Source organism: Diabrotica undecimpunctata, chromosome 3 (genome assembly GCF_040954645.1).
Source record: "Diabrotica undecimpunctata isolate CICGRU chromosome 3, icDiaUnde3, whole genome shotgun sequence".
NCBI lineage: Eukaryota > Metazoa > Arthropoda > Insecta > Coleoptera > Chrysomelidae > Diabrotica > Diabrotica undecimpunctata.
In genome coordinates, this window is record NC_092805.1 from 149024258 (window position 1) to 149039303 (window position 15046).

General features: G+C 33.0%; 1 protein-coding gene across 1 annotated transcript in view; it reads right to left on the bottom strand.

The window, feature by feature from the left end:
• The window catches only part of LOC140437533 (cardioacceleratory peptide receptor-like), a 178363-nt gene that overhangs the window by 26230 nt on the left and 137087 nt on the right, over positions 1-15046 (bottom strand). The window contains exon 4 of the mRNA XM_072527113.1: positions 6436-6529. Within this exon, the coding sequence (XP_072383214.1) occupies positions 6436-6529 (94 nt within the window). The remainder of the gene's footprint in view (positions 1-6435; positions 6530-15046) is intronic.

A 15046-nucleotide genomic window follows, 5' to 3' on the forward strand; every position in this document is an offset into this window, starting at 1 on the left:
AATCAACTTTCAAGTCTAGCTACTCATAACACCAATGCTGGATGGATTGAAGACATAACGAACAACTGTCAACATTACAATAATATTCCTTACGAACCCTATACCAGCGAAGAAGTCTTAAGTACTATCAAAGAACTTCATAACTGGAAATGTCCTGGACTCAACGGAGTTCAGAACTTCTGGCTAAAGAAGTTTTGGAATGTTTATGAGTGTTTGTCAGCATTGATCAATCATGTTATCTCTAATCCGCACTAAACACCATCATTTTTTACACAGGGAACCAATTACCTAATACCAAAGGATCAAAATAACACCCAAGATCCAGCTAAGTACCGCCCAATTACTTGTCTTCCAACTTTGTACAAGTTGGTCACATCCTGTGTGGCTCGGCGTATCTATCAACACTTGTGCTCTAAACAATATCATAGAGCCTCAACAGATAGGATGCGGTAAGGGTTCCATGGGTTGTAAAGAAAAATTTATTATCGATTCAGTCATTCCTAATCAGGCATACACCAAAAAAAGGAACCTTTTTACTGCCTTCATTGACTACAAGAAGGCCTTTGATTTAGTGCCGCATGAATGGCTTATAGATAAATTGAAAATATATAAAGTAGGTGGTAATCTAGTGACTTTTTTGAAGCATATAATGGCAGAGTGGAAGATTAAAATTCCCCGTCAAATACCTGGTGAAACCAATACCGAAACTGAAGATATCCCAATTAACCAGGGCCTTTTCCAGGGGGACTCGTTGAGTCCACTTTGGTTCTGTTTGGTGATGTACCCACTATCTCAGCTACTGAACTCCACTGAATCAGGATTTAGCATCAAAAATAACAATACTGTTGTGGCGAAGCTTAATCATCTGTTGTATATGGATGATTAAAAATTAATAGCTTCCACTCGAAACCTCCTAGATGAGATGCTAAAAACTGTAAAAACTTTCTCAAATAATATCAGTATGCATTTTGGACTAGACAAGTGCCGCATACTAAATATAGTCAGAGGAAAGGTTCAGCTCGGGGGTTTCGATATGCAAGATGGCCAAAACATCAAGGCAATGGGTGAAAATGATATGTACAAATATCTCGGAGTAAAGCAAGCGCGGAAAATTGACCATAAACAAATGAAAATTAAACTAACTTCAGAATTCGTACGAAGAGTCAGACAACTAAATCAGTCATATCTTAATAGTAAAAATTTGTTTAATGCATTAAATACGTACGCTTGTTCCGCGCTGAGCTACTCAGTTGGTATTATAAAGTGGTCAAAAACGGATATAGAGAGTCTTCAGAGGAAAGTAAAAACACTTCTCACAAAGGCACAAAAACACCGTCCAGGAAGTGCAATAGAAAGAACAACATTACCGCGATATCCAGGTGGAAGAGGACTTATGGACATAGGTGAGCAATTAGATAATCAGATTGCTAATTTAAGAACTTATTTTCAGGTGCAGGCTGAGACATCTACTTTACATTGAGCAATTTGCACAGTAGACGATACTACGCCGCTTAAACTGAGTGAACAAAAAATGCGCATAAACTACCTGACTAAGGAAAATAAAATGCGCACCTGGATGAGTAAACGTCTGCATGGGCGACATCTCAATGAGATCAGCCAAGAATATGTTGACAATACAGCGTTGAACTATTGGTTGACATCAGGAAAGATGTTTCCCGAGACTGAGAGTTTCCTACTAGCCATTCAGGATCAGGTTAGTCCAACTAAAAATTACCTGAAATATATTGTTAAAGATTCTCAAGTCCAAAATAACAAATGCCGATATGGACACCAAGCCCAAGAAACCATCCAACATCTTACCGGGAGCTGTCAGGCGTTTGTCGGTACTGATTATAAAGAACGCCATGACTCGGTAGGAAAGATTATACACCAAGAACTAACTGACAAACTGAGACTTCTCCAAACCGACCTTCTTCCTTATTATCAATACATCCCTGACAGTATGCTTGAAAATGACAACTACAAGCTATACTGGGACCGCACTGTGCTCACAGACCAACCAGTGGCACATAATAGACCGGATCTCATACTAGTTAATAAACTTACTAGGCAAACAACAACAACACTTATTGATGTGGCGATACCTAACACCAATAATTTGCGTGTTAAATACAACGAAAAGATCGCCAAGTAAAGAGATCTAGAAATACAAATTAGGAGACAATGGAGAATGGAAAGTACCCAGACAGTACCTATTATTATATCTACTACTAGTGTTATTCCGAAAAACTTCTTAGAGAACATAAAACAGCTAGGTTTAAATTTCTAAGACCATGCAGAAAGCTGTACTCCTCGCGACGTCCAGATGTGTACGAAAATTTTTGGGAGATACTCCAGCATACCGAGTCACCTAGGGCTCGATAACACGGAAAGAGTTCCACCAGAGCTCAATCTTTTTGATACCTTAGGTATCTGAGATGAGTGAATGTTCCCTTTAGAGGGAGTTTGAGCCGTATGGCTAAATCTGGATAAATATAATAATAGATAATAAATAAGTAATTTATTATTGCTATAATAAATATATACAATGTTAAATTACCCATTCGCTTAAATATTTTTTTCCAATTTTTTTTATTTTTTTTTTAGTAATATTTGAGGTAATTTTTATTGTAAAACATAAATATTAATGATTATTATATACTTCTTTAATAAAATGTTCTATTGCAACTTATTTTTTATTTATTATTATTTATTTATTTATCAATTTGTAAACAAATTATAAAAAAGTGTTTTTGCCTTAAAATTAATTTTTTTTAATAATAATTTGAGTTATTTTAAGACGAGAAGTTTTTTTTTGTTTTTCGTAAAATACCCACTTTAAACTTAAAATAAAAATAAAAAATCACGCAATGCTTTAAACATACTTTTCTTTTTTGATAATAAACGTATCGTAATGATTTTTTTACCAAAATGTGAAGAAAGAATAAAGCGATCTTAAAATATTAATAACATGTAGCGTTTGTTTCTAATACATTCCACCGGGTGTTGCAAAATTAGATAAAAAAACACAACTTTATTTTTACACCCTGTATATAAGTAAAACGTTGACATTTCTTAAAAAATCGGTTGCCTGTAAAGTCGGTTTTACGGGCGAAGATTTTACGTGACAACGTCTTTTTCTCGGTAGAATATTTATTGATATGAATATTATTAAATTGCACAATAGGAACAAGGAATTGCCGCTATAAACTCAGTTTCTCAACTTTTGTGTCAATCTAACAATTAATCAATCAATCATAGTTTACGATAATGAAATATTAGTGTACAATTATTTACCTTTATTGTTGTAGTTGTTGTAAATGACGAATCTACTCACGAATTGAAGACAAATCTCACGATCTCACGATTAAGGTCTTACATCTTACGATTTTTAAATTTTTTTTAAATTTCAAGTGTTTCTAATAAAATGCATGGGAGGAAATCAGCTTTTTTTAGATTGTCACCTTGAAATATCCATAAATTGACTGTATTTTTGTATCAAAGTGGGCTACTCCAATTAACTCAATTAATATACACAAAATAATATAAACAAAGCTTAAAAGGTTCTTTATGCTTTGAAAGTGGTTTATAAACAACTGAATTGTAATGTATATTTTACCGCCTTTAATAAATATGAAGTATAGACTAAATTTTGTGTAAAGAACAAACATTCAACAGACCTAATAGTAAAAACATATTGATTTAAGTGTGAATTTGAGATAATGTGCTGACAAAATGTTAAATCCTAAGAAAACAAAATTTTGTTTTTATGTATATTCATTATACTTAATACTCTTGGGTAAAATACCTCATATCATATATGTCTTTAGACACAGTTAATAATTTTCATTGAAGTTTAAACTATAAAGAATGTTTACAATCATTGCTCAATATTAAATGGATAAATCCATAGCGATATTATAAAAGAATATAGGTCCCTAGGTAATTTCCTAAAATTATATCTGATACTGGTGGTTCCCCCTAAAATAGGACACTGTAAGCACTCCACATTTTCACTACAGACACAGCTGACGATACTTTCAACGATTTTCAACTTTAGCGATTCAACGCGCCTAATTCTCTAGTGCCGCGCGCAGCGGACCGATCATGTTTGAGTGGGAGAGAGACGCAAGGCATTCGCCGGTCCGGCGGGCCTCTCTCTCGTTCGATGACTCACTGTAACAGACGTGAGCGGGCGTTACACTTTTTCTTAAATGACTCCGAGCCACAACCTAATTTAAGACGTTGTCACGTCAACAACTAAAAATGCTGAAAAAATTATGCTCATATAATTACTATAACTAGGTACATAATTTTTTGACTTATATTCTTACAAAAAAATTTAATTTGGGAAAAACGAATTAAATAACTTTTAAACTATTTGACCTATCAGTTTGAAATTTAAACATAATGATCATATTTTAAACACTATAAGATCCAAAATTCCGTGTACTATGAGGGTTATAACTTTGTTTAAAAAAAATTATTAACATTTATAAAAAACTAAAATTTTTAACTTTTTTTGCAACTTTCTAAGCAACAAATAAGGAGAGAAACTTAAAAAAAAACGCTATTTTGAAGGTTTTTATATGAGTTATAAGCTTCTTACTCTCAAATTTGTTTCAAATGCTTCACTTTTTGCTGAAAGACGAAAAAAGCGAAAATTTACCATTTTTTTGACATTCATTTGTTAATAACTAATTAAGTCCAAAAAATCGACTGCAGGAAATATATAGGTTTTTGTTATATAGGTCCATACTACTCAAAACAACTGTTGTTTGCCTGGACGGATAAGTGTCACGAATAAAGTTTATTTTACTGGGCTATTGTGCTAAGAGTGTCGTTGAGCTTAGCACTCTTAGCAGTATTAAACCGAGTGAGCCGCTGAAAATAGCAACTGAATATTTGGCAACATCCAAACCCTACTTAATTCTAAAAAGGGAAGAGAAACTTTATTGAGTGTTAAGGTGTTCTTTTAAACATATTTATATAAATTTTGTAAAAAAATGAATATTTTACTATTGTTTTATATTATTTATTACATAATTTAATATATATATATATATATATATATATATATATATATATATATATATATATATATATATATATATATATATATTCGGTTTTTTTTATAACGTCTTACGACGTTGTCCGACTCCCAAACGCCACTGTATTCTGTCTTGAGTTAGGTCTTCGTCCAGATTTCGAGTGCTAATCGCTTTCCTAACTCCCAGGTTCCAGCTCTGTGGTGGTCTTCCTCGTTTCCTCTTCTCTGGGGGTTGCCACATCATCGTTTTTTTAGGCAATCTTTCGTCCCCCATTCGGCTCACATGCCCATACCATATGAGCTGTTTTCTCTCAATATCCTCAACTATAGTGCCCTCTATACCCATTTGTTGTTTTATCACTTCATTCCGTATTCTGTCGGCTCTTGATATTCTCATCGATCTTCTGATGGCATCCATTTCCGTGGCTTCGACCTTTTTCTTATATTTTTCGGTTATTCTCCATGTCTCAGCTCCATAAAGTAGGCTAGTTTTAACCATTGTCTCATAGATGTTCCATTTTCTTTCCTTTGATATTTCTTTACTCCATAGAACTCCGTTCAAACATGCTATAGCTCTTCGTGCTTGTACAATTCGACGCCCAGGTATTTATATTCGTTGCATGGATTTATTTTTTGATTGTCATCGATATCGAGTTGTTCTGCTTCAGCTCCAATTGAGAGGTATTTTGTCTTTTCTAAATTGATATTTAATCCCCATTTCTGGTATTCTTCAATTAGTTTTCTAAGCATGTATTCCATGTCATCTTTGTCATTTGAGATCACCACCTGATCATCTGCAAACTGTAAAGTATATATGTAATCCTGATCGTTCAATTGTATACCCATTCCTTTGACTTTCCGTTTCCATTGTTTTAGAGCTGCAGAGATATAAATCTTAAATAGAGTCGGAGAGATACAACATCCTTGTCTGAGACCCTTAGTAACTGCAAATTTTTCAGCTAAGATGTTTCCGAATTTCATTTGGGAGTTTGAACCATAATATAGATCTTTGAGAGCACTAACCAATGTTTGATGTATGTTTGATGTGCCCAGGACTTCCCATAGTTTATTTAGCGGGACTGTGTCATATGCCTTCTCAAGATCTACAAAAGTCATATGTAACTCTCTATTTGTCACAATTTTCTTTTCTATAATTTGTTTAAGACAGAAGATGTTATCTGTACATGAACTACCTGCTCTAAATCCTACATAATTTTAAGTTTTCATTTTATCCAAATAGATCTTACAAATAACACGGATTTCAATTTCGTATTTGGGATTGCAAAAAAAAATAAAAACGGCTGTTAAAATAAAAATACATTTTTAAAATTGAAACCTTAAAGGCTTTTTGCATTATTATTTATGTTACATTATTTACTACTTACAGCTTCCAGAAAATTTCATTGGATGTCTTATCGCGTCGTATCTGTCTATACTTAAGGCTACCAAGACATATGTGGATGCGTAGGTGACCACCACCTGAAAAGTAAATCGTAATATTACATGTCTTCCTTTACTTTTTGTATTATTTTCAGATCAGGTAGGTAAAAATACTTTTAAATTTCTGAGATCATCATTATTATCAACATTAGAATGTGGTCAATCTAAAGCGAGCCGATAGGAGTTACTACCAGAAACATCTGAAACACACAATTTTTCAATTTGAGAAAGGTCGAATTCGAATTGTGGTTAAGGAGGTTAAGATTTAACTCACTAAAAAGGGTTTTAATTTGTCATATGACAATACAATGATAATTTAGCTTAACAATCACAGTTTTTAAACAGTCTTACAAATCACATAGTACGTACAGAGAAGTTTTCATCAAAAGCTGTGCCAATCTAACTTTTAATATAGACATTTTTAAATAATAATAACAAAATTTTATAAATCTGTATTTAACTGTAGATATGCAGTGGATTTCTAGACAGCATTTTTTAGATCAACATATTCACCAAAGCGTACTTTTGGTGATTTTGTGTGGAGATAACTGGAATAATAAATGCTTCTATATGCAGTACGTAAATCTTTCAGCTGAAAGCTGAATTGTTGAATGGGTCTATAATCCAGTCGTCAGAGATTTGAAAAATATCAGTTTTGGGACCCCTTCTTCTTCTTCAAGTGCCGTCTCCATCAATGGAGGTTAGCGGTTATGGTGGCAAACGTTTGTCTATCTTCAACTATCTGGGACCCCTAAAAAGATGCAAAAAGTTTACTACTTTCCGGGCTTCCCCCTAAAACCCCCTCGTTTGGGGGTAAAAATCGAAAAATCGATTTACCAATAATCTGTACGCCGTAGAAACAAATGTTTTAAATAAAAAATATAGCTGAGATAATTTAAAACAAAAATATTTATTAGCTCTTTTCGCGTAGAACGAACCGTTCTCTCAGAAACAACGCTTGAAGCCACCGGCGATTTTGAATGTCAGTTCCCCGCGCGAAATAAATGTTAAATAAAATATGTACCACCTCGACGGTAAAAGTCGATATCTTTTGATCAGAGTGTCCTATCAACAAAAATAAAAATGCATTTTAAAGGCGAAGTGTGCAGCTGTCGTAAGCAATTTTTGTATTTTGCCGAAAATGTAGTCAGTTTCTATAAAGCTTTTCAACAAATAAACTTTTGCACGATTTTTGCCATTTTTTACGATTCTCGTGATATCAATATAATTTATAATTTTCATTCCCGGTCGTAGTAAAATTTTCATTGTTGGAGACGTCTTCAAAACCTATAACATGAAAATTCGATTTTAATTTTGGCAACCAATATAAGGCATTTGAAATATGACTAAAAACGCAGAATTTAAAATTTTACATTACAAACAATCGCATATCACGGGAAATGCCTCCAAGAAGACGGTTTTGAGTGTAATTTATAGCAAAAGTTAAGTACTTTTGAAAAACGTACTAGTTTAATTAAAAAAGAGCAGTTTTAAACGTTTTAGATTGTTTGTAATGTGAAAGTTTCAATTCGGCGTTTTTTAAGAATATTCCAAATGCCTCACATTTGTTGTCAAAACTCAAAACTAAAATTTCATGCTATAGTTTCTGAAGATTAGCTTCTAGTTATAGAAACTTGATAGTGACCGGTCAATAAAAGGCGTACATTGTATTGATCTGATGAAAATAATAAAACATGGCAAAAATCGCGCCACGTTTATTTACTTAACATCTCTATAAAAACTGAGTTCATTTTCGGTATAATACAAAAGTTGCATATGAAAGCTGCACTTTTTACCTTTTAAATCCATCTTGATTTTTGTCGATAGGACAGTCGGATCAAAAGATATTGAATTTTTACCGCCGAGCTGATCGAAATTTTAATAAGCTTTGATTTCGTGCGCGTAACTGACATTCAAAATCTCCGATCGCTTCAATCACTGTTTCTAAGAGAACGGGTCATTCTACGCAGAAAATGCTAATAAACGTTTTTGTTTTAAATTATCTCAGCTACATTTTTTATTTGAAACTTTTTTTTTATATCGTAGAGATTCTTGCTAAATCGATTCTTTTCCGTTTTCCCCCCTCTACGTGGGGGGTTTTAGGAAAAAGCCTGGGGGTAAAAGTGGTAAACTGTTTTGCACCTTTTTTAGCGTCCTAAAATTGACATTTTCATCAAAATTCAACTTGTTCGTATGATTTTAAGGGGTGGGTAACTTAAGTCGATAATCGGCAACGTAGAATCTGAAATTTTACTGTTGTTAATTAACGACCGTGGTTATTTTTTGTATATACTTAGGTTTTTAAGTAAATTATTTTGCTTAAAGAGACATTTTGCCTTTTTACTGATGTCATGTTTGACTAAAAATTATATAATTGTTGTTCCCACCTATACTTTTATACATTAGTAAATGCAAAATTTATTAAGAAAATGTCACTGAAGCGATAGCTTTTTCAAGGTTTTTAGAGATAGTGCAAGCACTCTTGACCACGGCACAGTGGACGAAATTTGGTTTAGTCCCCACTTCCATGCGAAATCATTCTACTATGCACTTACGTGACTTACAATAGAACCTTTCTGCCTTTACGTGAATTTGACTCCGCCTTCGCGCAGCTCCATGGTCAGGAGTGTTTGAACTATCTTTAAGTGCATTGCAATAACTTAATAAAGGGCAGTTGCCACACTTACCTCAAAGTATATGAGATATGTCCAGCTGAAAGATTTACGTATGTATATTATTATACGATTAGAATTTAATGTAAGAATAAAACATTAAATATACTAATTAAACATATAATATCCGTTAACATACAGCATTGATATTCCGCCTAGATAAACTTTATAACACGACTGAAAACTGTGCGAAATTTCGTTAGGATCAGTTTAATAGTTTTTGCACAATAATTTTTCAATCCAAGGTTTTCAAATAAATTGCAATATTATGCATGATTAATTGCATAATAATTTTCAAAGTTATGCCGGGCCCAAAATAAGCAATTTAAATAGTCGAGCAATTTTGTATAAAATAATATAAAAAATGGGTTTTAATGGTTCAAAAGCATTTTAAAAAATTAAAATCGGTCAACTAGGCGAGCCTAGGGAATTTTTTTTAAAGGTATATAACAGTTCCCGTCGGTCAGATAGCCAACCGGGTGGGCGGCCGGCTTCTCATTCTCATTCGCGAGTGGTTCAGTGGACGTGGGTTCGGTCCCCAACTCGGTGTACAGAAAAACAAAAAGTCTGACGCAGAAGTTTAAAATTCTAGATGAATCTGCGGCTTAGACTAGACTAGAATATGCTGGTGTCTGATCGGCCCATGGTGGAGCAGTACGGCAAGAGATAAGGGCTTGCGTTTCGGTGATACTCCTCCATAGATCCCTACCGGAAGGGCGTGACGCCTAAAATACCGGGTATATATATATATATATATATATATATATATATATATATATATATATATATATATATATATATATATATATATATATTGTTATGGATCACTTTATCGATCAGAAATAGAATAAAGAGTTTTTTTATTATTTTAATATACCGCGGGCATATAAGTTAAAATACAACCCTGTACTTATTTGTAATAGTTAGAATAAGAGAAAACATTGTTCCGTGACGGGACCCTGACGAGTTTTTCCGTGAAAGACTGAGTGAATAGTGAAAGGACAATGGAACCCGTATAATTATAGATTTAGGAATAAACTTGTAATTGTATTTTGTGGTGGGCATTTTTCGAAAGTAAATAAGAATTAGATTTAGATATGAGATAACAAGAATTTGGAAACTTATTTCTGTTGAAAAAGGCAAAATTGTTAATGGTTTCTGAAAAGTAATTTGAGTGAAAGTAGTTTATTTGTTTTAAATATCATGTTGGAAATTTTCTAAATCGAAAATAAGTGGGAAAGATGAATGCTTATGATTTGTTAAAAAGGAATGGTGGGAATGAGAGAGTTGAGAAGGTTGTCTGGGAGAGATTGAAAGAATTATTATGTTACCGGCAGACCAGAAGAGAAGACGTGTTTTCGTGTAGTCAATCTGAGTACCAGTGTTTTCGTTTGTTAGTGAAAAAGGTGGAAGCTGAGAGCAGATCAAAATCGAGAAGATTAATACCTCTTTTGAGTCTGCATAGTTCACGAGATATAATTGAGAAAGAAAGGAGAATTTGTGAATAAAGAGTAACGGTCAAAAGAGGCTTGGGCTTGTGTTTTTCGGAGGAGTAGTTTGCTGGTATGCGGTTTGGATCGATGCTGAGAACGGGAAAGATTTGATGGTAGCCGGACATAATCAATCAAGGAAGGAAATGTGGTTTGATCGAGAGGAGACATCATTGGTGTAAAAAAACAAAGGTCAGTCAAATAATTTGAATGAAAGAAAATTTTAAGGTATTCTAAAGATAAAATCAAATATAAGCATACGAACTAAGATTCCAAGTTTCAAAGAGTTATTTTTTTTGTGAATAAATTATATTTTTATATGGTCATTATTTTTAGTAGATATTATTATAAAACAGATCAATAGATAGTTTGTAATTAAAATTAAATTTAGAGTATAGGAGTTTGTTGGGAAAGATAATTGCCCACAAAAGTTATTTATTAATATTCATCGTATTGCTTATTGAAAATAAATAATAATTTGTGTGCATATTTATGTTGTTTTAATGTTAGTTCCGTTTCCTGTTCTATCCCGATTATGAGCAACTAGGAGATACTGAACCCACTAGAAGAGATATATAAAGTAAACTGATTAAAGTAAAATTAAAAAGGCACCTTGAGAATTTTTAATAGTAATTGATTTGTATGACTCTAGATAAATTAGTGAATTAATTAATTAAATAATTGGATTAATTAAATTAGTGTTAATTAATAATAAAGCATCATAAAGCAGATCACAAATATATATATATATATATATATATATATATATATATATATATATATATAACAGTTCATGATAAGGAGAATTCATGGTACTACAAATAGGTCTAAGTGGTGTATTCGTTTTATGAACTTTCGTTACTCCATAAAAATGAGGGGTCTTACTGTAATGAGGTGTAATTAATCTTCTTTGATAACTTATTAAACAATCTTTAAACTTGAATAAAGTTGTATACATTCGTTTTCCAAAGGCTTTATTGGATCCTTTGTTAACTTTGTATAAGGTCTGTTTATTATTAGATCTTTAATTTTGTTTTCATATTAAATTTTATCCATTATCAATTGAGACCAATTGTGTCGCAAATTCCTCGGCAGAATTCGGTAGGATCTGGTGACCCATATTAAAAGAGAAAGTTAATAAAAGGAAAATATCACTCTTAGTAAATCAGTAACATATCGAGGATACATCATTTATGTTTTTTAAATAACTTCTTTTTCTTCCTCTTTATAAGCAATTATGCTTGTTCATTGGCGGATTAATACCTCTATGAAAGGTTGTCACTCCATCTTTTGCGCGGTCGTCCTATAGTTCTTCTGCCGATTGGTGACTTATCTCTTGCTATTTTGACGACACGGCTCTCCTCTATTTTGCTTATGTGGTTATTCCATTCTTTTTTTCTATTTTGTGCCTATTCATTTAGATACTGTATCTTACATTTTATTCTAATGTCTTCAATTCTCTTTCGATCTCTCAGCGTATTTCCTGTAATTCTTCTCAGTACTCTCATCTCTGCCGTTTCCAGTAGCCTTTGCGTTGTGGCTGTGTCGGGTCTTGTTTCTGAGGCGTATGTCTCACTTCTTTGTTCAAGTCTCCATAACTAGACAGTGTAATTCCCAGGTATTTTATTTCCATTACTTGTTCAATACTGATGCCATCAATTTCTATTTTACATCTGGTTGGTTCTTTGCTGACTACTATTTTTTAGTTTTCCGAGATGAGATAGTCATATTAAATTCCTTTGCTCTTATGTTAAATCTGTGAACCAGTCTTTGCAGACTATTTTCATCTTGGGCTATTAATATTGCGTCGTCTACGTAACAGAGTATTTTGATTTCTTTGTTTCCCATTCTGTATCCTCTTCATTTGTTAACGGTTTTGATAAATAACGTGCATATAAAATCAGAATCAGATGTTTATAGAAAGTAAACTAAATGTAAGACCAAACACTTACTATGTCGGGATAGTTTTATGATGTTTTTTTTGCTGGTTGTTTCCTCATGTTTGAAATCACTAACAGGAAAATTTTACTGTCATCATGGCATGTAGTTATCTTTTTAAAGACGAATCACATGCTATGATTTTTTCTAACGAATATTCTCAAGTTAAAGTTGATTTCATATAATCGAATAAACTGTTCTACAATAAAGCCGTCCCAGGAACCCAACTCAGCAATAGTGGCTTCTATACTGGCGTAAAGTCGTCTACTTTAAAATCTATAATATATGTCTGAATTGTCAAAAATTAAACTATTAGAAGAATTTTTCACCAAGTAACAAAAAACAAAAATTTGTTTAATTTATTATTGTTTGTATTTTGATAACGATATCCGAAGTGGAAATTGAAACGTCAATAAACTTATTTTAAACTTTAATTGTGGCTTCTTTCCATTAAAATAGTAATTACTTTAAGATGCCACAAGAAACTAGCTTTAGAACAATATTTATAAAATCTGTATAGGCATATCTTTGGCACAGGTTACAAAAGGAAACATATAGTCTGCCCAATATTATCATGCAGACGTATAGGTCAAATTAAATTGTGTAAATTTGTAACTAATTTATTTATTTTGGACCGACGTCTGCTTATCAAGACAAATTCAAAGAAAACCTAATTACGGGATTAGTCGATTATTCCGTACAAACTGCTTGAAAGGACAGTTGGTTAATGCTATTGCGGCGAAGAATGTAGGTCCTCTACAACGTTTTTTCAAACGTGTCAAATTCACGAAAGTCGCGGGAGTCATGACAACGGTGTCGTCTTGAATAGAGGATCGAAATAAATAGTAGGAGTATTTATTTCGATTTAGTCCGAAATATAATTTCATATTTGGGATCAACTCAATTTTGCAGTCTTTCTAAACGTACCGAAAAAATATTTCAGATGTCTCCTTGTTAGATAAAGATCTGAACAAGTTTTTTCCGTCGTAAAATATTTGTCATAATAAATTGGAAAAGTAAAAAAGTTTTTATCTGTAAAGTCAACTGTAACATCAAAAGATATGAAATATTAGGTGAATTTGGAAGCATTGTTACATCAATTATGTTAAACGATTTTTTTGATTTTATATTCTTTGATATAGCCACAGTCTGGAGCAAATATACAAAAGTGAGGTAGATAAAATGGTTACGGTTAAAAATAGATTAATAATAATAACACAGGTGTAAACAAAAAAAAAAAAAAAAAATTAACAAAATGGAAAATCCGAGTGGTTAGCTCTAGCGCTTGAAGCGATCGTCGATTTTGCACGTCAATTACGCGCGTGAAATCAATGTTCAATAAAATTTGTATCAGCTCGACGGTAAAAATTTGATATCTTTTGAATCAAGTGACCTATCGACAAAAATCAAGATGCCTTTTAAAGGTAAAGAGTGCAGCTGTTTCAGTTCAGCTAAATGCGTCTGTTTTCATTTGATTATCTTATAACACTTTATAAAACTACAATACATAGTCTGGCAATAGTGGCAACACAGCGGGCGTGGCAATACGTGACTCAGATACTAGTGTTTGTCAGTACTGTTCAGCCTATCTTGCAACTCGTGTGCATATTATTTTGTATTCTTGATGTTTAGTGTTATTCTGACAGTCGTATACTATTTTTGTTGTAAATTTAGCAAACATTGCATGTTAGTTACACCAGTGGTACCACAAAATCATGAGGAAAGCCAAAGACATCTCACCAAGGAAAATAGCTATTAAAAGTTTATTACTCCAACAGAAAAATAGCATCAATTTCTTAAGTTTCAAGGACAAACTTGGACTGTATAAAAAAAAACTTGAAAATTACAACACCACGAAATGAAAGAAAAATTTGAGATATTATCTTGGCAATCAGAAAACAACCTCGAGGGATATTAACAAAAATGATGCAGGAGTCTGACACCAATATTTCACCAATGACAGCTCGTCAGCGAATAAAGAATCTAGGGTTTTCAACCTGTTGCCTGCAAAAAAGCTGCTACTCACACCAGCCACGAAGAAAAAAGGCTTCAATGGCCAAAAGATCATTTATAGACTACAAGGCAGCCTACGACTCTGTAAATAGAAGAGAATTTTTTAGAGCAATGATAGAATTAGGAGTACCAAATCAGTTGGTAAGTTTAACCAAACTAACCCTTGAAAAAGTTGAATGCAAAGTACGAATCCAGGGGGAACTCTCTGAACCTTTTAAAACAAATAACGGGCTACGTCAGGGAGACCCACTCTCCTGTATACTATTCAATCTAGCTCTGGAAAAAGTAATACGTACGTCACAAATCACAACTACCGGTTCAATATATAACAAATCTGTGCAAATCTTAGCATATGCTGCTGATATCAATATTGTTGGGAGAACGGAAAACGCATCACGAGAGGCGTACGTAGCATTAAAGGAAGCGGCTACAAAAATGGGTTT